The sequence below is a fragment of the Halichoeres trimaculatus genome, unplaced genomic scaffold (assembly GCF_033239565.1).
Source record: "Halichoeres trimaculatus isolate MK-OKI-2021-1 unplaced genomic scaffold, fHalTri1.1 fHalTri1_scaffold_18, whole genome shotgun sequence".
Classification (NCBI taxonomy): domain Eukaryota; kingdom Metazoa; phylum Chordata; class Actinopteri; order Labriformes; family Labridae; genus Halichoeres; species Halichoeres trimaculatus.
Window position 1 is genome coordinate 25118227 of NW_027437196.1, and position 24541 is coordinate 25142767.

General features: G+C 40.7%; 1 protein-coding gene across 1 annotated transcript; it reads left to right on the forward strand.

Annotated features, from left to right (window-relative positions):
- Positions 1-4714, forward strand: bambia (BMP and activin membrane-bound inhibitor (Xenopus laevis) homolog a). Its single transcript, XM_074693607.1, has 3 exons — positions 1-540; positions 2530-2817; positions 3657-4714. The coding sequence occupies exons 1-3, from the start codon at positions 465-467 to the stop codon at positions 4073-4075; spliced, it is 783 nt and encodes a 260-aa protein (XP_074549708.1). The 5' UTR covers positions 1-464; the 3' UTR covers positions 4076-4714.
- Positions 4715-24541: the final 19827 nt, after the last annotated feature.

Below are 24541 nucleotides of genomic sequence, written 5' to 3' on the forward strand. Positions count from 1 at the left end.
TTCTGCTAAATCTCGTCCGTCCGGAGTCTGCGTGCAGTCTTTGGTCCAGCGGAGTTCCTCAACTTTTCTAACATTTCTCCGTCCAGGAATACGAAAGTGATGCTTCACCGTGTCCGTCCGCTCACAGAGGCAGAGGAGGACCAGCCGTGACAACCTTACAGAACATTTCATCCCTGTAAAAGGAGTATCGCTCACTTTTTCCCCTGAAGAAGAAGACGCTGCGCTCTGGGTGCTCCAGTAATGTCGGATCGCTTTTAAAAACTAAACTTTCTGTCTTCATGCTGGAAAGGAAACACTGTGGAGTCATTTTTGCTACTTTGTGTCTCTGAACGGATCGTGAGCTGTCGTGTTTGGGCACAGGAATGCCTCTTTTTTAGCTCCATGTAAATCTTCGTGTCGCTCAGCGGACTCTGCTGCTGCTACTGGATATATCGAGGAGGGTTTTGCGCAGTAATTTGGTGTAAATGGATCGCCAGTCCAGTTTCATTTCCATTTGGCTTCAACTGGAACTTTGTGCCATGGCTGTTCTTCTTACTAAAGGTAAATAGACTTTGGTCTGCGGGCAGGACATGTTTGTTAACTTCTTCAAATCAGGATAAACACTATTTGTCCGCGATAAAACAAGAGTGAACTCAAACCCCACTCAGCTTTATCTCGACATTTAACCTTTAAAGCTTTGTTTTCCTGAAACATCACGTATTATTTGCATTTGGAAAACTGGAAATTAATTTAACTCTAAAAAGATCAACTTAATGCGTAAAATTGAAGTTTCCTTAAAACGGCATTGTCATTTTACTGTTCACCTATCTCCATATACATTACATATGAAACTCTTATAATGAGCAGTGTCAGCTTCCGTTAAAACATAAAAAAGGAAATACTAATATGTGTAGCAGAAATTCATATGCTAAGCAAGGGAAACAAACCTGATCACCATGAAGATGCTGTAAACCTGAAAAAAAGTCACATTGAATCCAGAAAAGGCACAATTTTCCTACTTTTACCTCTTCTAAAGCAACTATATATTCAATTTGCAGTTTCAACCTTGTTTTTTACTCTGACTTGTAGTTTTCCAATTCCTAATACACACAATATTTACTCAAAAGCCTGCTTCAGCGACTCAAATGATTCCACCTACAGCCACTTAAGAGTATTTTACTCACTAAGCATTTCTTTAATCCAGTAAAACCTTAGTGGACCTTATTAAACATTCTTATTCTCCAGAACATCCATATATTAACCTTGTGTCATCGTGGCGGCCATGTTTCACTTAAAGAAGCAAAGTTTGACTCAGTTTTCAAGCTGCCATTCATAAGAGACCTTAGCAGGGCTAAAAAGCCTCACTTCTCAGCCGTTTCTCTCCCCCTCCCTCCTTCCCTCCCTCAGCCCACAAAGGGGCCTCTCCTCTCTAATGAAATATTCTCCAAATGACCTGCCCGGGCCCTGCTGCTCCAATCATTCACAGGGAAAACACTGATCTGATGAATGTGCTCCTGCACTGCATGTTGGTGCATTCAAAGGACATTACCAGCGAGAGGAAAAAAGTTTGTTGCAGGGAGTTTTCAGCTCAAACTGATTATTTTTAGCACAGCTTTTTAATGCATCAATGGAAACTCTAGCAAAACTTCTCTTCGTTTAATGTGAGCGTTAAATTTAACATTTTCCGCAATTTTCTTGTTTTTCTGCAAATTAATCAGCAGTTACACAAAACCTCTTCTTGCAGCAGCGTGATTAAGACGCTCCAGCAGGAAAAACTCCTCACTCTGACTTTTAAAGTAAATTACAAGTGGTGTTTTTGTTTCTCTTTGCTCTTCGGCCTACATTTTTGTTTGCTAAAATAGAAGCCTGAGATGAAGTAATGAGTGGGCCAGTGTCAGAGCAGGCAGCCATAATGATAAGGTTGCTGGAAGCTCTTTAGATGAGACCTCAGTGCACCCTGTCCCCCGCCCCTCCACCCCAGGCTCTCCTCCTGACCACAAGTAAAGCTTTGCGTGCAAACCCGGCGGGGAGAGGAGACTCCTGTGCCGCGCTCCGGCCCCCCTCTCCCTCCCTCTTTACAAGTTTCCTATTGGGTTGAAAGAAATTGACTTTGGCAAACAAACCACTAATTATAAGCTGCACGGTTCCTGTTTTATAAAACTGAAGACAAAAAGAAGCATTTTGGATGAGAGGCTCTGAACTGAAGGAATATTTACTGAGTGGATTCAAAAGATGAACGCTCACATGAGGTCTTTAAAGTCACCTGGGTCTTTATCACAGTGATACATTCAGAGGATTAGGGTCTATAACTTGCACAGTTTCCTTAAAGCTGACTGAATTATGTATAAGGAAGGAGAATAATCATCCATTACTTTAAAGAAGATACTTTAACCCCACAAGAGACCTGCATGACTCTGAAATTCTTGCTGGTTAAGGTCATTTTACTGTCATACTGTCACCTGAGATGATTCACTGAGAGCTTTGATTTCCAAACTCCTCAAATGTCAAACATTTTTCTCACCCTGCTTCCTGTTTCCTTCTTCCTTCCAGGAGAAATAAGGTGTTACTGTGACGCGCCGCACTGCGTAGCCACTGGATACATGTGCAAATCAGAACTGAACGCCTGCTTCACAAAGGTCCTGGACCCGCTCAATGCAAACTCTCCCCTCACCCACGGGTGTTTAGACCCCATCGCCAACGCAGCAGACGTCTGCAGCAGCAGCTCCAGGGTGTCGGACGTCCTCAGTGGGGCCTCAGCCGCGACATTGGAGTGCTGCCACGATGACATGTGCAACTACAGAGGCCTGCACGACCTGGCACACACCAGAGAGTCCACAGGTAAGAGACAGAGCCTCACTGAGCTGCATCTCCGGCTGTCAGGATGTTTGCCTTCTCTCTGAGTCTGAAATCTGCAATTCTGTTTGACTGCTTTAAAAAATGAACAGACTCTGGGGAGATTTTTACGACTCCTCCTCAGCAAATATTCAACATTTTCCTCTTTCCTGTTCCAGAAGCAATACGTCGAGCTGTAGGGCTCTTCAAACACTTCTGCTGTTTATGGACATGCAGGCCACCCTTGCCCCCCTTTTTTTCTACTTCCCAGATTCAGAGAACTGGAGTTTGACTTTTAATGGGCTCCAGCTCTGCGCCTGGGAAGGCAGGGAGCAGCCAGTTTACCTTAAGCACTTGGAAAGAGATCAGATATATTCCCTCTTTTTATTATGTGTGCACCATGTAATTTCCCACTGAGGAGGAATGCACCCTGTAGAATGAATATTCCCTGACAAGACTGCATGTTGGGCAGAAATATAAGCTTGTACAGTTATGAAAAGGAGCGGGGGGAGGAAGGCGAGCTGTCCTGAGGGGGCTCTGTGTTGTGGCCCTGACCGGAGCAGACCGTGGTTTATTAGCTCAAATTAATTTCTGGCTCAGAGTTGGGACAAGGTGACTCATTTGTTTTTGGCTCTGCTGCCTTTTCTCACTTCCTCGCTCTCGTCTGTCTGTTTTATTTTCTCTCTGTGGTTACTGGCACGACTGCTAAGAAACTGTGAAAGCTTCTCATTACGAGCCATGTGTTCAAAGATGTTCGTTGGCTTTAATATGAGACTGCAGAGCGCTGAAACCTGTACAAAGTGGAGCAGTGCAGCTAATCTGTGTGTTTGTTTCTGTGTGTGCAGATCACAGCAGGTATCCGCCAGAGAGCAACAACAGGAACCTGGTGACCAGGGTTCAGGAGCTGGCCTCAGCTAAAGAGGTGTGGTTCAGGGCAGCGGTGATCGCCGTCCCCATCGCAGGCGGCCTCATCCTGGTGCTGCTCATCATGCTGGCGTTGAGGATGCTACGGAGCGAGAACAAGCGACTGCAGGATCAGCGGCAGCAGATGCTGTCAAGACTGCACTACAGCTTCCACGGACACCACACCAAGAAGGGCCACGTGGCCAAACTGGACTTAGAGTGCATGGTGCCGGTGACAGGACACGAGAACTGCTGCCTCACCTGCGATAAGATGAGGCAGGCCGACCTGGGCAACGACAAGATCCTGTCTCTGGTGCACTGGGGGATGTACAGCGGACATGGAAAGCTGGAGTTCGTATGATTCCTGTTGGGACTTTGTGACACAAACAGCCAGGACTGCCGCTCAGTCGTTGACTTTTGCTTTTTAACTTTAAAAGACATTCCCTTTTTCGTCCATCGGACTTCTGGGTTTGTGTTTTTTAAAAACCAGTGGCGAAAAGACTGATCTCATGCCGTGTGGTTTTTGCTAGAGGAGCACTTTACTTGAAAATGAAAGAGCAAAGCAACGAGGAGCTGTATTTAAACTTGAGCGGGCAGGATTGAGGTGGAGTGAGAGCTCCGTCACTGCTCTGGAGGATCCTGGACTTTTTACACTGAGCGCTGAAGGATTCCAAATCTGTCTTATTTGCACATTTGTAAAAAGAAAAAACAAAAAAGTTTGTTGCGTAAACATGAATTTTACACTGACACCAGGGTACAAAAAGGACTTGTTTGAGGAGTAAAAAAAAATCCAGTTTGTGACTGTAGGTGTGCACACTCCTCTGTGTACGTTTCATGATTCAAGCTTAATGTAAAGATTTAAATATATATATTTTTGTCTGATAAAAGTGACCGCTGTGTGTCTTGTTCTGGGTGAATGTCCAACATCTCTCTGTGATCAGACTATAAGCTTGATTGTGAGTGTGAAAGAAAAACTTCCATTAAAATGACTTTTTATTTATGTGATGATTCCTCTTCGTCTTTTTACCAAATACACTAAAAAGTGACGTCCATGCTCCTAACACTGCACCACTGTATGAGTCTGGCATCCAGAGAGTGAGATCCAGTTAAAATCAGGGATACAGAAGTGTGTGTGTGTGTGTGTGTGTGTGTGTGTGTGTGTGTGTGTGTGTGTGTGTGTGTGTGTGTGTGTGTGTGTGACAGCAGCTCAGTCGTAGTGTAGCTTTAGTGTGTGTATGTGTGTGGTGGAGCTGACAGTGGGGCCTTGTTTTACAGCTGAGCGTTGACATCTGTCAGTCGGTGTTGAACCCTCTTCAGAGGTCAGCTTTAACCCCCCCCTCCTTCTCTCTGTCTCTCCTGACTGGCTGGATTTATCCTGGAAGTTGTGCTGATATTTACTTTGAACTCACTCTAATGCCAGTAAACACCTCCCCTGCTCTCTGTTTTTCTCTGTGAAACTACAGACCATGACCCTGTGTTCAGTACAGCGACGGTCAACATGAGTCTGCTGTCAGTGTTCCCTTTTTGAACACTATAAAATGTGTCTGTTATTTATTTGTCATTTAAGTCAGGTAACTTCTCGAAAAAGAGATAAAAAAGAATCTACCAAAGCCTGATTTGTTACCCCTCAGTGACTCTTCATGCTGTGTAGCTCTTAAAGCTCCTTTGAGAAGTCTTTACCTGACATGAAACAGATTCAAATTGACACTGAACTCACAACACGCTGCAGAGAAGCAGAGGTGTCACTGCTGAGGGACAGCAGTGTGTGATTTTTACCAAACACTACTCATGAACAGACAAAGCCAACAACTAAACCCTTTTCCAATAAATGTAATGGACATAAAAGATCCTCATATGAACCTAAATCAACCTTATTTACTTAAGCTGACCTGATCAGTCAGCATTGGACTGGGTTATGGAAGGGATCATATCGTGAGTAAGCGGTCATGCAAGGCATTTTGATGTTAACACACCTTTAAACACGAATTTGGCAAATGTCACTACTTTTAAAGTTGTTGCTATTCTCACTATGACGATGAAAGCAGGGTGTCTTCTGAGTCTTGAAAAGTATTTTTAAGTCAATAAATCAATTTTGGGAAAATTAAGGCCCTTAAAAGGTATTACACTACTAGTTTTAAAAAGAGAAAATAAATACAACATTACAGCAAATCACACACAGTCTCAGGCCCATGTCCTAAATTTTGATAATGATGAAATATGAAGTTGGCCTTGAATAACTCTTGTTCCTTGTGGGAGTGTCCTTAAACCTGCCTTTAGTTTCATTGGTATTTTCAAGCTTTATTCCTTCCCAGCTGACATAATTTCTGAAAAAGTCTTAGAAAAAGTCTTAAACGGTATTGAAATCAACCCCTGGATTTTAGCATATACCCTGGAAAGATGCTCTCACCAGCTCTGCTACTGTGTCTGGATTGCAGGACAGGATGCTGTCAGAGATGTTTGAAGTCAAAAAGCTCATTAAGCTGCTTTTGCATCTGTGGTAACAACAGACTGCCATCATTTCCCCACCCTGAGACCAGCCTGAGAAGAGACTTGACTTTTTAACACAGAGTCAACAGGCAGATAGGAAATGTGACTAAAACTCCTTAATCGATTGATTTGGTTTGATCACTTTTACTGATGAGAGCTAACCACTGTTTTCTTGGCGTTTTGACCAAATACAACACCATGTCGGCATGAATTTCCTTGGTAGTTAACCTCTTTCTCTGCAGATATCTGATAACACCACAGTGCCAAATCTTATCCATATCCATAAAGTGTCTCTGGTTCTTCTTTCAAAGTCCTTAAACACTACATCAGTCAGTTAATCTGAAAAGAAACCATGCCGTAAGTGTCAGAAAATGTTGAATTTAATGCAAACCAAGTTTCATCACTATGGCTTAACTCCTTCCTCGTCAGGCTATGAACTTTTCAGCCCACCCTCATAAATACAGGATGACACATAACTGGTAAATTTTATAGAAATATAAGCACCACAAAGGATATCAAAAAGTGAGATCCCTACAAAGCTATTTCTATCATAGCTGAGGTTAAAAAATGTTTGGTTACTTCCACAACTTTTCCATGCCTGTTAGAAAACTGCTAAAGCTGACCTCTTTCAGCTTCTGTTGTGGCTGTACAACTGTTGTGCTGTAACGTTTCCTTTGTGTTTTTCATTAATTTGGCGGTGTTGTTTTTTGTTCTTTCGAAAAAGCAGTTTTAATTTTATCTAACACCTACTGGACACTTTCACATCATTTTTCAGAGGAAAACTTAAAGAAAACAAAACACACGAAATAATAATACATGGTGTGTGATAATGTGTGTAAATTGACCTGAGAGATATTTGGTGTTTGCAATTACAACATTGAGCATTTGCCAATCACTTCATCAAAAAGTTTATTGTACTGGCTGGACTGGGCCATGACATCAGAAATACTTCACACGTGTAAAGATATAATGCTAACATTTGCATCAACCCTCAGCTTAAAACAGGATTTAGAGCAGGGCCCACAAGCTTTTTGAGACAGAAGGCTACCTCAAAAGAAATGAGTGGTACGAAGGGTGACTTGTATGATACAAAGTTCCTGAAAAAATTTGCACCAATGACTTTTTAATAACAGTACTAACAATAGTAGTGGTTATACCTTGTAAAGTTACTGCTCACATGTCAATGTTAATTATTACACCATTATTATCAAAGGTCCCATATTCTGCTGCTTTTCTGCTGTTTAATATGGATCACTGATGTCTTCATGAAATGATAGTAACAAGTTTTGGTCCAAAAAGCCAATAAATCAAGCACAGCAGCAATGTTTCCAGGCTCTCATTGCCCCTCTGTTCAGAACGCTCTGATTTAGTGGGCGTGGCCTTCATATGTAAATGAGCCACCACTGATACCGCCCTGCTCTTCCGCGTCACTGAGAGTGGGGCCACGAGCTCCGAGCGTACAATGTTTAGAAAACGGCGAAGCTTATTTGCTCTTTGAACTCCAGCCACTTAGTCTTGTCTTCTTCTGAGATGGGAAGCTTGTGCATGGAACTATGTGGCTGTTTACAGCAAAAAACAGAGCAGTGATGGCTCTTCAAATTCAGCATTCCTCCTCCTGGAGAGATTTCTCTCCAGCAGCGGGGAGGGAAGTGGGCAGGGAGAGGGTTTGGAGGTATCTGCTCTGGTGGACCAATCAGGTCAGACTTGCTCCTGATTGGTCAAAAAAGGGAATCGCTGACGTCGGCAAATCCCCAAAATCCAAACAGCTCATTTTAGGTAACCAAGTACTAAGCACAGGTTTTGTCATTAAATATCACTTTTTGTGGGCTGGGAGGAAAGACAAAGACCCACAAATTTCACTAAAAGGCTCCATAAAGTGATTTTTGCAGAATATGGGACCTTTAATGATTTACACAACAATGTTGGTAGGAAACATGCATTCAAATTTTTTAAAAGAGCTCCATTGTGGCCAGTGCTGTTTTTTTGGAACATGCCTCGTGGGCACCTAAAGTGGTTCTTATGGGTGCTCAGGTGCCCACAGGTACCACGTTGGTGACCCTGGGTTTAAAGAGTCATGTCCAAGACTGGTGCCAGCTGTGCAGTCACATATGATTGACTATACAGTAAAAAAAAAAAAAAAAAACAGTAAAACCAACAACAAAAACATATTTTAGGAAAGCTTTTTGTAGTTATATACATTGTGTTAGGGTTAGGGTTAGGTTAACTTTTCGTTAAGTTTTGGGATGTGTGCAATGAGATTTAAAAAGGAAAGTTGGACTGTGCTTATGGATTTCAGTATGCCTTAAAAGACAGTTTAGTTGTTAGCTGTTTAAGGCTTTAGAGTCCTTTTAACACAGAACAATCCAGAAGACACTGAGTGTTTGTGTGTGTGTGTGTGTGTGTGTGTGTGTGTGTGTGTGTGTGTGTGTGTGTGTGTGTGTGTGTGTGTGTGTGTGTGTGTGTGTGTGTGTGTGCGCGTGTGTTTCTGGCTGGATTCTTGCTAAATGTGTACCCAAACAGAAACAAGCTGAATGATCTGACAGTTTGTTTGGAGACAGGGATTAGATTTCTGTCGTGCTCGTTTCTCTGCACTTTCTAAACTCTGGATGAATATTTACATTTTTCAACAGGTCCCAACGTCACAGCAATCACTGCAGGAGGCTACAGTCAGCGTCTTTTGTGGCGTGTGCGTCACACCAAGCAGGCCGGGGTTCCTCGGGTTGAAAAGTTCACACCCAATGGCCTCTCAGATCACCATGGTGACAAAAATAAGACATCCTGTGCTGAGTTTAAAGTCTTTCCACTAAAGTGTGTCTCTGTGCTGAGCGGTGACCCGCGTGTCTCTCCATCAGAGGGACAGGAAAACACTATTAGCAGCTAACCACTTAGCGGCAGCGTGCATTAGCACAGCTCAGGGCCTCCCTCTGGACTATTACCCCCCCAATGATAACAATGTCCTCTGCCCGGCCGGCCTAATGTGACTGCTGTTTGCTTTAGCCTCACTCCACTCTGCAGACTCACCCATGGGTGTCAGGTGACCCCGGGAGGTGAGGAAATCAGCGCGCTGCACACTGAGTCACAGCATTTATTTTCACTACAGTACACTCTGCACCAATTACATATTTAAACGTATTACTTTATCATAACACTGAGCCTTGAACTCTGACCCTATTGCTACAAACACAGGGACGCTGCAAACTTTCAATAAACCAAATTTCAGACAGGGGGAGGCTGTAAAGAAGTAAATTATAACAGAACATGAAGTAAATTGAATGATGAGTGATAACTTCTGATGTATCAAAACTCAAACAAGGAAGCTATAATAACCCAAAGTCACGTCTCCAGAAGTCTTGGAGAAGCAGTCCTAAGGTGCCTCAGAGTTGAATACACAGCACTACTAACAAATATGAGCTGTCTCTGGAAGAACTTTGACATTTGATAGAGCGAAAAATAGACAAAAAAAAATAAAATGTAATACTCACCAGTAGCTTAATCAATTTGTGTACCATCTGCAGAGGGTTGTGGAACAGGTCCATGTTAAAATGTCTCAGATCAGCCTGGAAAATTGACTTAAATGCCCCCAAATGTGTCCAGATGTAGCAGAAAATTCTTATAATGTTTCACATACTGCCTTTCATACATCTGTCAGGGTAAAAGAAATATTCTACAGGCGCAATCTAAATGATTTGTGTAAAGATAGCAGACACAAGTCTTAAAATCTGATTTTTAAACATCATTTAAGGAGAAATAAGCTGTATATGTGAAAGAGGGAAAAAGATGAGAACAGGCACAGAAACCTTTTTTTTTTAAATGTGCAAAACTGAGAAAGCGACATGAGGCTTAAAAAGGGTAAAAAGACAGACATGAGAAAAAGAAAAAAAAAGAAACACACTTTAAATATAAACACAGAGTCAAATGAAACAAGTTTTTTTTTTTTTTTTTTTTTTTTTTTTTTTTTTTTAACCACTTTAGAAATAATTCTTAATGTCTGATACTTTTTCAAACTTGGCTGACCTGCCAAAGAAAGATTTGGTAGGTTTTAGGTAGATTAAAAAAGGTGTCTTTTGTTTATTTATTTATTTATTTATACATTTATTAATCTAAGTTTATCAATTCAGTGTAATTTAACTTAATTTAATTTAATGGTATTTATTTCATTGATTTATTTCATTAATTTATTCATTATTTTATCATTTATTTTATATATGTATATATATTTATATATATATATATATATATATATATATATATATATATATATATATATATATATATATATATATATATATATATATATATATATATATATATATATATTTAAAAAGATAATGTATTTCATGTTCATTGTCTTTGCTTGTTTTATTATGTGTTTTGCCAGCTCTTATCCTTTTTCAAACTATTTTGGACACAGAAAATTAAAAACAAAGGAGTGAATGAAGGAGTCACACTAACATGCCTCTATCATATATTAAAAAGGCACTGGTGTATTTTCTTTCTTTCTTTCTTTCTTTCTTTCTTTCTTTCTTTCTTTCTTTCTTTCTTTCTTTCCTTTTTTATTTTCTTTTTTTGCATTTTCTTTTGTGGTTGTCATGTTACTGGATGTAGTTGTTCTGATTATGGTCGCAGAAAGTGCTTGGGTGTGTTATTAATTAGCAATATTAAGTGAGGTAGTGTGTAAGTAATGCAAGAAGAAGAAAAACAAAGGAAAAGGTCCCAACTAATACACACACACACACACACACACACACACACACACACACACGCACACACACACAGTCCCTGTGATTTCCAGCAGTCTCAGCTCGGCCTCCACAAAAGCTGCATCCAGCAGCGACGGCACGGTCATTAACATCGGCCATTTTGTGCGGCGCTGGGCGGTCAAGCTGTTTGTATTCACATGCAAATTTAATGAGGGCTTCAGTCAGCCTCCATCAAAAGAAACCCAATTTGTTCTGAAGCCACTTCAAGCTGACACCCACCAGTGGGTTTTTATTGATGCAGATTTTCTGCACAAATCTCAAAACTTTGACACCGTAACGACTTCATCCCCTCCTCTAAATGTCTCACGTCCTCAGGAGGGTGAGAGTCCTGCAGCAGGGTGCTCAGCTCGCCCTGTATCTCCTGTGTTACTCCCTCATAACACAGTAAGAGTGCCTGGTACCCACTGTGGCAGCAGCAGCATGTGGAACAATATATGAAGTGTAAACACACATGGAACCTGTTAACACCTGAGCACAGTAATGGACACACACCTCCCAGGAAAGGAACAGGCTGCTTCAAATCTGTGTGCACTTTTCCTGCTTTTCTTCCCTTCATGTCCTCACACTAACCATGAACCACCGGCTTGCCGTCTCCTCAAGAGGAACACACACCGAGTCTGCATTTGGTAAAGTGCTGAATGGAGATGTTGATTGATTGACTCACTGATTTCAGAATGTCAAATGTGAGGTTTAGCCACTTTCTGTGGTTCACAGGGGCCTCAGATGGCCTCTGAGCAGTTTGGAAAACATGTTGTTGCTTCAGAGAGACATAATAACCATGCAGATGACCTCAACTCAAAACACAGCTAGAAACAGTGACGCTGGATCACCAACCATTAGCCAGAAATCCAAACGTTATTCTTTGTTTTCTTAATGAAAAAAATAGGGGGGTTGCTCCACCCTGTGGCCCAATTGTTAAGAAACACATGCTAAAACTTGTGCTAAAGTGATTTTTTGGGATCCAAACACAGCCGTAACGTGTTCTCTGTAAATCAAGGAATTGTGCTTAAGTGCCCAAACTGATGCTGAGCCGGCAGAGGCCATATTGGATATGACCCAGGCTTTGAGCTTTTTAACAGCCATAGGGCGCCCATCAGTCACATGAGATAAGCTGGGCCTCTGATTGGACAAACTTGGGATCCTAAAATCTTCTAAGCCAGTTAGAAAAAACTTAAAACTTAACCCCCCATTCAGTGTGTGCCGCTGGCAAAAATAGGGTTGCAGACCCAAGCTGTTGTTTTGAACCAGGCTGGAAATCTTTTTTTTTCTTTTTATGCCATCTGTGAGTCTGTTTGAGTCTGTTTTTCTAGCTTGGTGTGTACCTGCAGCCAGCCTCAAGTGGATTCTGGATGAAGAGCAAATTTGAGCACTCAAACATAGGCGTTTCTATACTGGATGTTGCCTCTTTCAAAAATGCATGCTTGAATGCCTTCAGTGGTGATAATGTGCTGTCCCCCTCCCCCCCTCGCCCCAGCCCTTCAAAAAGTCTGTTACGCCACTGTCTGTTAGTGTAGGTTGCAACAAAACTTGTTACCTCCGCCAGGGAGGTTCTGTTTTTGGGAGAGTTCGTCTGTTTGTCTGTGAACAACATAACTCAAAAAGTAACAAATGGATCTTGATGAAATTATCAGGAAATGTTCAAAATGGGACAAGGAAGAAGTGATTACATTTTGGAGGTGATCCAGATCACTGTCTGGATCCAGGACTTTTTAAAAGGATTCTTTATCATTGTGAGATAGGGCTGTTTTCACCATATGTGTATATAACTCCATGATACATGGTCTGATTGTTTTTCAAAACAATACAAGACAAGGTCACCATCATTTCTGACAGATGTAAAAGTACAATCCAGATCCTGTCAATATTCTGGATTCTAGGGGTGGGTGTATCTATCCACATATCGATAGTATCGATACCAAGTTGAGTATTGATATCAGATCGATACTAGCGTGATGAGATCGATACCACAGTTTCTCTTATGTCGTCCAGCAATTTACTTTACTTTCCTCTGTCTGCCGCTTCTCTGTGCAAATGGGAGGGAACTTTTTGTTACTTTGCACTTGTGATTTTTTCCCTAAATAATTGTGGTGGTAGAATAATTATTTTATTACAGTTATACAGTTATACAGTTGTGGTTAGTTAAAAAAAAACAACATTTTTATTCTCTGAAACAGTTGTGCTGTGTTTTACCATAATCATAATCATAATCAATCAACTCAAGGCAAAATCACAAAATTATTCAATGATCATTACATTTCATGTAAAAAGTATCAGTATCGGTATCGGTATTGGTATCGGTATCAGCGATACTAGCCCTGTATTTACTTGGAATTGGATCAATACCCAGTATCGCCCACCCTTACTGGATTCTAAGATCCAGAATATGAAATATGTACTGGGTCATCATAATTTTCAACACTGTCAGAAAAAAAAATATCGTACAAACCTGAAACCAACACCAAATTGTAGCAGACAGTCTGCTGAAAGGGAGTATAACATTAAAGTAGGACTAAAGTGTCGATGACAATCACAATATGCTTGGTGGACTCCTGCACTCTGTGAGTTCTTTTCTAGTTGGTTGAGTTTCAGTTTGGTTTTCTGACACTGATTCTGATGAGAAATGTCTCCTGATTTCTGCCTTTTCGATGTTATCTAAATTATGTTCAGCACAAATTTTTACAGCTCTAAAGTTTCATTTAGCAGATGCTTTTGTCCAAAGCGACGTACAACACAAATTTAAGGTAGGTAACAAATCTGTGAGCTGTAGCTGTTCGTACTAAAAAACAAGGTTGTTGGCCTTGTGTTTTAAAACAGACAGCAGAGTCAGCAGCTGATATTAACCCATAAAAAGCTGCAGCCTTTTTTATATGAGTAGCTTTGCTCACCGAGGCCCTCCCAGATGCTGTTACAGCAGCCTCAGAGTGAAGCCGTCATGGTCTAAATCATATCACTGATACTCAGGGACTGTTTACTGGATCCTAACCACAACAAACTGAGACATTCCAGAAAATAAACACAACTAGTCATCTCAAAAGACAAAAAAATGTGGATTTTTAATTGACAAATCAGTATGGCTGCAGACACAAATCATCCTCTGTGGTGACAGACATCCGCTGGAAGAAGACATGATCTAAATATTTGGCCAATTCATTTCCTTCCCCTGGATAAAACTGCGCTTTCAGAGCATGCCCTCGTATACCGCCCCCCGCCCATCTAAACATTTACCCTAGTGTGTTGTTAACATTTAGATATAAATCTGCCCCAGAAGAAAAATAATAATGTTGGGAATGTTTACAGGACGGCCCGGGCTGCTTGAAGCTAAAAGTCACCATTTGTAAATAGAAAGCTTTTTAATGATCCTAAAGGAGCATTTTTTTCTCCCGTGAAGATGGCGATTTGCTCGTCTGCAGGCCTGAAGCAGCCTCTGAGCTGTCAGCTGCAGACTCTTCACAGAGGTCTCAGAGGTCTTGTAGCGTCCCTTGTCGTCCTCTTTTGGTCCTTGTGTGTCAGCTGTGGAGTGAAGGGCAGGCAGATGTCAGAACAGGAGTTAAACCCTCACTGCTGTAACAGACAGATGGCCCCCCATACACATCCACTTTCAGAGAGAACCAGTAAGACCATGAACAGTCCAGTGGCAGGAGCTATTCTATGAATTCAAAGCTTAAAAGACCAGTTTTGGTGTTTGTTTATTTTTTATTATTGAGCTTTGACACCTCAGACCTTGTATTGTAATGACTGATAGCAAAAATAGAGTCTGTCCAAATCTACTTCATGAACAAACCTCATCAAGCACCGACTCTGACTCTTAAAAATTAGCATCATGATGAAGCTATTTTGTGTTCTTTTATTTATTTTTTTCTTGTGAAGTCAAAGCACAAATATTAAGTTTAACTGCTGTTAGTCTGATTTTGTGTTTTAGCTGTGCTGTATCAGTCTCCTGTTTAGCTTTCTCCTGCTCTGACCTCATTTTTCTTTTTCACAGTCCAGAGTCAACTATTACTACAAAATCAGTCTAAGAAATACTTTTCAGCAGAGAAAAAGACAGATCTTTCTCCTCACTGCCAAACTTTGTCAGTGGCATAATGTTGTCATAAAGACTTCTAAAATCAGTAAATCAGGCCTGTCCTAGACAAGGAAACACAGAAACAGCATTTAGAAATAACCTACTTTGGTGCTAACAATCTCATTTTAAATCATGGATTATAGGCATTTATCTGCAAGTGAGAAAATTTCAGGATGACTCAGAAAGTCCTGAAATACAGGAACTTTAGGGGCCGTTTACACCACAACAGTTTTAGGGTGAAACGCAAATTGATTGTTGCGTTTCGGCCTCACGTTTATACCGAAACAGCGATTTAGCCGACCGCCAGGGTGGAATTTTTCTGAAACTCTGCAGCTACTGTTGCAGAGTAAACAGTAAGCCGGTGTCTTCAGCAGAAATTAGAGAGTGATACAAGTGGGGATTTTCACTCCCATCCCATCCCACTCCCACAGGAAAATATCCTGTCCAGTCTCACTCCTAGTAAAATTACTTCCTTCTCCATCCCGATCAAAAGATGCTTCTAGACAAGAGAATTATAGCGCCAACTACAGGCCTGGCATGTGTACCACAGCGTTTTCAGTCTCTACAGCATTTCCGTGTACACACAAATTTTTTTCACTGTGTTTTAGCATTCAGATGAAATTTCATATAAGCAGGACGTTAATCTTTAAAAACACTTTTGTTTGTGCAAAATGGGTTTTAAAGCTAATACAAATTCAAAGAGTTACCCGTACCTATAAAGTTGGCACAAACTGCAAGGAAATTTGTGTTTGGGTGATTATTTCTTTATTACAGCAATGCTTCTTGGTAAAAAAAAAAAAAATCTTACACTGTTGGAAAGTCTGTTTATTTTTCTTTCAAATAAAGAACTCAAAAGGGAACATGTAGTTATGTAATAAACAGCAGAGCTAAGTCTGTTGGTTGTGCCATTGAAACATTTGCTGAATCATCTCTGTCAATGCCAAACAGCTGATTCTGTTGTTGGTATTAATTCTTCTTTCAAGTTTCTGGCTCCCCAGGTCCTAACAATCAGGAGCCTGATTGTTAGGACCTATGACCCTGGGCCCTGCTGTTATCAGTGGGCGTCTGCTCCAAGAATCAACAAGCCACATCTGACTGATCTGGGTAAGGCAACTTCAAGCTGGTATTCCACAAAACCAAGTTGCTTCATTATTTGGAGGCTTGTCATCATTGGAGATTGTCTCAATGCAGAGAGATATCGAGATGAGATTCTGCAACCAGTGGAAATCATATGTCCACAGTCTGGGGCTGAACTCTACCCTTCAATACAACAACACTCACCCTCAGATTGCTCAGAGCCTCCTCCAGACCACTGAGGCCCCTGTTTGTTAGATAAATAGATAGTTACATTTCCACTATGTCTTGTTTCTTCAGAATCCAAATCAAACAACTTAAAGGGGAATAAAAAGGCTTTCCAACAGTATACGATTTATGGCCAAGAATTATTGTAATCTACCAAACACACACTCCCTACCTTTTGTGCTAAGTTTACTAGCCTACCACCAGTTTACTGACATTTATGTAACAGGACCAGGAAAGGAAGCTTGTTTGGGCTCAAGCTCACCTCGCTGTACACTCTACCTCCCCCTACCCCCATCTTTTTATGAGGGAGGAGAAGAGGGAACAGAGGAAGGAAAAGGGTGTGTAGGAAGACGAAAGTGGGGCCAGCGTGAGATGCCTGTTTGAGTTTGGGCTCTCACCTGCCAGTTAGACTGCATGCCCTACTTCCCCCCACTCTACACTGCAAAAAAAAGGATATCTTATCAAGTTATTTTGTCTTATTTTCAGAAGAAAATGTCTTTTATTCACCTGACCAGTCTAGAAAATGTCTTGTTTCGAGTTATTTAAAGACAAAAATGAGGTCTGAACTGCTAGCAACAAGTGAAAAAAAGAGATTAATTTTCTTGTATTAGGACATTATTCGTGTTTCAAGCAAATTTTCTAGCAATTTTGTTTTGTTCCATTGGCGGATTTTTTTTTCTTGTAACAGGCAATTCAGACCTCATTAGGTCTTTAAACAACTTGAAACAAGACATTTTTCTAAACAGATAAGGTGAATGTGGCTCATATTGGGTATAAAAAGACAATCTTACTTAAAATAAGACAAAGATATTGGATAAGATTTCATTTTTTTGCAATTAAACAACAATGTTTTAAATGGTCAGATCACTTTTTGTGTGTGTTTGGCAAGAGTAAAAGTTTAACTGTATGCTTAAGAGTAAATTTGTCTGTATGCGGAGTGATATAAGAGTGATGTTTGAATCTTCTTCGCTTTTCCCACAGGATAATATTGGGTAAAAGTAAACAACAGTTGACTCTGTTTTCACATTGCTAATGCACTTGTTGCTTTAAAAATCAGAGAGTCTCTGTGTGTAAACTGAGATCACCAATAGTAACATGCTGGATACATAAAAACATGGATCTGCAGCAGAGGTGTGGCCACTTCCTTAAGCTTGCGTGCACGCTAAGACTGCTGATAATGACTCCCACAAAGCCAGTCGGTCTTGGCAGCCGTCCAGTTTCTCTACCTAACAGAGATGAGCACCTTGAGCTGGCAGCGTAGCCTTGGGACTGGATGCTCTCTGCCTGCCCGGCTCTGATGTGTGCTCATTGTGAGCGAAGATCTCAGGGATTACCGGCTGAAAGCAGAGAGGCTTGAGTCTCCCTGACAGCGTGTATGAGTGAGCTGGACTGAAAACCGCTATCAGGGTTTCGGAAGTTGTCTAAAATAACATGTGGTTGGTGAGGTGGATTCTTCCAGACAATGAAGACTGGAGCTGGAGTTACAGCTAAACATCTTAACGTCTAAACCTGCACAGGAAATAATAACCCAGTGTTCATGTTTATTTTCTGCGCGCTTCTGTTAGCTTACGTCGGGATCTTTGTTTTCATTTGAGCAAACCTCTGATCAAACTCTTTGTTCCCTTTTGTTAGGACTCAAACAGCTGAAGATCCTCCTGCTATCTTTATCTTCAGAGGATGATTTTATGCTTTTATGCTCATATAAATCTGACACTTCTCACGGACTGTGTCCAGCAGCCTGTAGATCCTCACATATCTTACTACTCCCTCTTCTTCTGCTGTTTGTTCTGGCTTTGTTCGAGTGGAGCCATCAAACACGTTGAGGTATTCCACTTCACACCACTGCCAGTGATAAAAGCAAGTGAAGCACACAAATCCTCTCCCTGTGACGAAATGAATTTATCTATTTGTTTATGTCTGAGCTCCTGTTAACTGATGCAGCTACCACACGCAGAGTAAACACATCAAGATTTATTAAGAACAGAAACCCTGAAAAAGTAGAAACATGCTCTTCTTTTCTTCTCCTGCTTTCTAAAGGTCAATTAGAAAACTTTACACTTCAACATCACCACCACCTCCCCATCCAGGCCCGCCTGACTCCCTTGGGGGACGACCGGAAACTCATTAGCCAGTGATCCAGCACATGAGGCCCTTAACCTGCCCCCCTGTTGAAGCATAGACACTTAGGGGTCAATGAATCCCCCATCGTGTCATCTTTTCTTCCCCAGAACACACTCACACAGACATGCCCACACACACCTGATCAGAAAGAAACACAGCCTGTGAGGGCTGACTCATCTGCCTTTCATTCCAACATGCCTGTTTTTAATGTGTGTGTTTGCTTCAGACAAATGCAAAAATATTTTTTTAGTATTTTGTTTTGGTGGTTCTTATTTTCCTGAATGGAATATCTCTCTGCTGGCAAACTCCTGGTCAAACAAGTTTCCAGAGTCCACCAGTTGATACCAGTCCAGCTTCAGGCCTCTCAGAGGTCTGTGTCCTGTTTGGAAACTGGAGCAGACCGGGATAAACAGATCTCTCTCTGCTTATCTGACTTTATTCTGTCTGAGTATGAGAGCAGCTTCCTTAACTCTGCAGGATCAGACGGGCATCCAGAGGAGACGCTGGTGAGACAGGGCGCCTTGTTTCTTTACTTTGTGGAGCGCTGTGGTGTTTCTTTAGGCAGGTTTGGTGTGGCTGGTGGTTTTAGTGTTAAGTGACCTCATCCTAGCCTCAGGGAGAGACTCAGCAGGAAGTCAGACAGAGTTTCTCAGCTTTTATCCAGAATATCCAACCATCAGACATGACGTGATGATCACCACTGAAATATCAGGAACATCTTCCATTATAATTCACTGCAGCACACCTCTACCACACACAACCACTTTATTCATGAAAATAAAGACAGACAACCTTTATGACCTTGTTAACAAAAGAAAAAAATGTAGAAGCTTCCAGATAAGAGACTTGATGCTGTTGCTTTTGATTGTACAGGTAATCATAATGTAATGGCTAAGCATCAACAAGTCACAGTAACTGATATCTGCTCACTCTGCTCCTGCCACACCTTTTATATCGGAAGTTAAAGGTCATTTCCAGCCAATCTTCAATAAAACTTTATAAAACGTAACATCATTTTCAAAAACCCTCACATCCAACATGCTGACTAGAAAGAATGCCATATGGACATGAAAATAGAATGACTTTTCCTGTTTTATTACACCTGGAAAGGTACTTAACTATGGCTGGTAGGTACATGACAACTTGCGAATTGAAAACACTTTGTAAAAGGAAAAACCCAACAACACAAAATAAAAAACAAAAGGAAAACGCTACAACACAATGAAAGTTCAGTCACGATAAAAGTTCAAAGAGGTCAGCTTTTGTGGTTTCTAACAAACAGTTATCCCACATAAGACATTGTTTTATTTTTTTGTTTTTTTTTTTACTTCAGCTAAGATAAATATAGCTGTAATGCTAATATCATGACTCATTACTGGTAAATATTGTATAAATATAGGTAGCACAAGGAAATCACAATGGGAGACTCCTATGAAACTAGGAAGGTTTAAGAATCTCTCATAAGTATTTGTTACAACTGTAGACAGTTGCAGCTTCCACTCACAACTACAGAGCCAATGGGATGAAAGAAGGAGAGACACAGTGATAGTTCAGAATAAAGTGGTTGACACACAGCCTCAATGAGCAGACATTAAAAATAGTCAAATGACCATAAAATAAGGAGTCACAGAGTGTAAGTGTTTGGAGTAGTGTTTGGATGTGGGATGCACTAAAGAAGATCAAAGGTATCATCCACTGATTATGTGACCAAAAGACTGCAGATTATGTAATACTTTCATGTTTGAAAATTAAGTGCTTTTTTAAAAAAAATACAACTTCAGTATGTGAATATGATTTTGAAGATATAAAAAATACTGTTTATTTTTCAAAAGGCATTCAAAGGCCAAATCTGTCTGATTTAAATAGACTGAATGATCCTTTTTGATTCTAACAAAATTATCTATAAAATAAGATGTTGCCTTCACAAAGTCTACCTTTCCTGTCCTCTTGTATTCAGAGCAGTGAAGTAAAGAAAAAAATCCTCAGGCTGAGAAACTGTTTGGACTTGAGTTTGTCTCCAGAGACTGACTCAACAAACAAACAAACAAACAAACAAACAAACAAACAAACAAACAAACAAACAAACAAACAAACAAACAAACAAACAAACAAACAAACAGTAGTCTTCCTCTGTCCAGTCTCCTCTTGGAAAAGGAATCAGGAGCTAAAAGGGCTTCTCAAACACTGGACTCTATAAGAGTTTTTACTCTTTATACAGTTAAAAAAAACTTTTCTAGTATCAATTATTCTTATTACAAGAAACTTTCACATTTTTTTTAACTCCATTGGCAGATTTTTTTTTTAGGTATCATTTCTGTCTTTTAATATCCTGACATAAAGACATTTCTATGGACTTATCCATAAAATATGTAGCTCATATTAAACCTAATGGACAACTTCTACTAAAAATAAGACTTGGGACACTTTGATGTAAGTTTTTGAAGTATGTATTGTGTTATAGTGTTGTGGAAGCTTGCTGTCCACATTATTATCTAGCAATGCTCTCATACACTCACAAAGACGTTCACTCTTGATGTTGTGTCTCTGTAAATACCTCCAATGCCAGTGACACCACTCCCCCACATCATTATTCTGGCAGACAATTACACTCTGTGGGGTAATCACATTTATCAGACACTGAATGAATAAATACTCAAGACGAGGCTGGAGTGTTTTCACTTTGTCTTTAAATGAGGTTTGTTAAAAAGAAAAAATAATGCACTCTGTCTGCATTCATACTCAGACCTGAGGCTTGAACAGTGAACTGACCCTTTACAGCGCTGCCTGTTCCTGATGTGTCTGAGCGAGCAGCAGAGAGGAACAGAGAGCTCAGCAGGCCTCTTCTGTGCACCCTGCCCAGCTCTGCTATTCATCATCAGGCAGAGAGACTGTTTACAGCCGGGGTCAAGGTCCCGGCACATGTTTACGGGCTCGCTCAGATGAGCCATTGTTGTGAAAGCGCTCCTTGTGCATGCTAAGGCCACACTGAAGATCATATCTAACAGGGCCCCACTGCCCCGGGGCCACGAGGAGCCCATTTCAACCCGATTCATAAGATCAAGCCACAAGAGGACATTTAAAACCCATTTAGAGTTTCAGGATAAGGCATCCAGCATTGTTTATCTCTCTCCTGTGGCTATTTCCCTTCTCGTCTCTTATTTACTCCTCTGTGTTTATGTAAATCTTGTTTTATTTGTCCTTTCGTTGGTCTGCAGACTATCTGAATCAGACATTATATTTCCATGGCCTCTCTTTATAATTTCACAACCTGAGAGCTGGAAGCAGGAGCTCTGGCTTTCATTTGCTCTCTTTTTTCAGCGTGGGAGGTTGTGTGACCGCTCTAACCTTTTTAACATTAAAAGTTTTCCCCTCTCAAAAGATCTTTGTGATAATCCCCTCCTTCCCCCATCGCTCCTTTAACTCCCCTGTGGGTTGTACAGGAAAATGCTTTTACTGCGGCCCTGCTCCTCCAGCGGCCTCTCTGCCACACGTCAGACTGCTCTCAGACCCAGCACCACCTCACTGTTCCTGTCTCGGCCCGGCCACAGAGCAGCAGTCAGCGTCGTCCTGTGTGGTGGAGGAGAGGCGATGGTGGTGCCCTCATCTGTGGAGCATTAAGAGAGACGTAGATTAAGGCTGTCTCTAAAACACAGGCAGACCTCTGCAGTCTGCAGACAGAGTGAAAGGAGGGAAGACGCCATGAGGGAACAAAGAAACACACCTCTGTTTGGAGGGTGCTTACCTCATGCCACAGCTCACTCATGCTGTTTTACGTTACATAAATAATGTACATTATAAGGGGGTATTCTGCTGCCCTATATTCTAAACATAGATATGAAGTAACAATGCAGGATGTTCAGATTCTTAAACCTCTACATCTTAATATGTTGCAGAAATTCCTGAATCAGTCTATGAACTGATCAAAACATTCTGTTCTAAAAGTAGGATGAGATCTTCATGGGATCTAAATGAGACTTGCTGAAATGATGGTGTCATCACGTGAGCATCTCCCAACTGCTTCATACCAACTACAAGTCTGGCATGCTTATTATGGAGTTTAAGTACCTCAGAGTTTCTGTGTGGACGCAGATTTTTTTTTTCTCTGAACTTTGTGTAATCAGGGCCTTGAACACCATGGTTTACCCAGAGGGCTGGCCAGTCAGAAAGAAGGGGGTTGGTGGAGTGAGAAGCCTTAAAGAGACAGCACCTAGAACACGGCCAGATTTGCAAAAGCCTGTAATGTAACAACAAATAAAAAAAAAAATACATAAAATAAAAGCCAAAATGTAACAACTTGTTACATTTTAGGTCAGTTTATACTTTTGTTTTTTCCCCCATATTTTAAATGACATTTTTTTGGGCAGAGCACGTGTGTTACATTAGCAACCAAAATTACATTTTAGGTTTTATTGCAGATTTAAAAAAAAAAAAAAATACATATTAGGTTGTTGTAGCACATTTGGCTCTAAGACTGAAATTCCTAAAGTGGCCTTGAGTGTTCAGAAAGGAGCTTTTAAATTAAATGTATTAAATTTAATATTGATATGAGTGTACAGATTTTTTGAGCTGTGAATCACTTAAAGCTACTACTGGGTCAAGAAAGGGACAAAGGCCAAAAAAAGAAGCAGAAGAAGAACCAGTCTTTTAAGTGAGCATTATATATGCCCACTGACTGTGAAGACTAAAGATTTAGGGCTCCCCCTGCAGACTGGGTGCAGTATTGATCAGTAATCTCACTTTTCTGTGTTAACAGATAGCACCTTTGATTGTCACTATCAGGTTAAAAAAATACATTAAATTAATTCTTCCATATGTGATTTCAGCCACAATTATTCTTATCATGCTGATTTGTGTTCCCATTTTCTAAGAAGTCTGGTTTTGATTAGTTTTTGAAGTTAAAGATAGTTTATTGACAGCGTGGTCAGCTAACAAGGCTCCTGCAGAATTTCTGCAAAGTGGATTTTTTTTTTTTTTTGTAAGCAAAACTGTCCTGTGGTCATTTCTGTGTACGCCTCAGCTGAACTGATGCAGTGTGTCAGTAACTTCACTAATGTCTGGTCTTTCACAGTGAGCACAAATTTTAAAATGGCTTTAAAAAATAGAATTAAATCAGGTCTGACCATCCAAACTAATCTTTTTAATGAGTTTTCAACCATGGCCTTGATTCCAGTGTGTCAGGAAACCAATGTTTTTTGGTAACATTGATAATTTGTTCATTTTAAGATTTAAAGTAGGGCAAACGTGTTTATTATGTCTACATTTCTGCAACAGCAACAATTTAAAGCGATTCACACAAGGCATCAACATTAACTCAAAGAGCAGAGAGAGGAAGTCATTCAGCAACAAAAAAGAGAGATCTGTCATAGGAGGCTGTACTCACATACTTCAGACTGTTCAGCTTTGAAAGACCCCTCAATGCTGATGTAGTTACTTTAAACCTGGAGGGGGATATAGGAGTGATTAGTCACAAAGGGGGTTATGTGTGATGGACTTTGAGACGGTCAAAAAAGTTTAAGATAAGTCTCAAAAATCACTGCAAGAATGTGAGTGAATGTGTGATGAATCTCGTGCCTGAAGCAGATTCAAAAAAAAAAAAAACTGGTCCAAACATAATTTCAAACAAACATTTTGGAACGTCTACTTAAAGTTTTTTTCAACAAGAAAACACATTGAGTCACAAACATTCAGAGATAATACAGAAAAAAATCAGTATGTTTGAACAGTCATTAGAGGCTGTTTGAGAGGAAATAAACTTAGACTGTTCAAACAGTTCACCTCTGAAATTTGCATCATCAGCAAACATTTGCTTCCTCTTCTTGCTGAACTCATTTTAAGACTCTTGGAGCTTTTAAAAAACGTTATATGTAACCCATAACTCATAGATGCTGGGTTTCACATGCTGAGTACGTGTCCTTTGGGCTTATTTTTAAACCCTGTAATTTTACCTCCACTGTGGGGAATTGTCTCCAGTGGAGCGGGGTATCTGGTACTCTTTCCAGCTCTGCGCCGGGGGAGATGTGACAGGGAGAGGGATGTGGGTACGGGGATGATGATGGTGTGGGGAGGAGGGTGAGTGTGGCAGAGTGGGACAGAC

Coding starts and splice junctions, on each gene's coding strand:
- bambia (XM_074693607.1), top strand. CDS start 465: ATGGATCGCCAGTCCAGTTTCATTTCCATTTGGCTTCAACTGGAACTT. Junction 541..2,529: donor GGCTGTTCTTCTTACTAAAG/GTAAATAGACTT, acceptor TCTTCCTTCCAG/GAGAAATAAGGTGTTACTGT. Junction 2,818..3,656: donor ACACACCAGAGAGTCCACAG/GTAAGAGACAGA, acceptor CTGTGTGTGCAG/ATCACAGCAGGTATCCGCCA.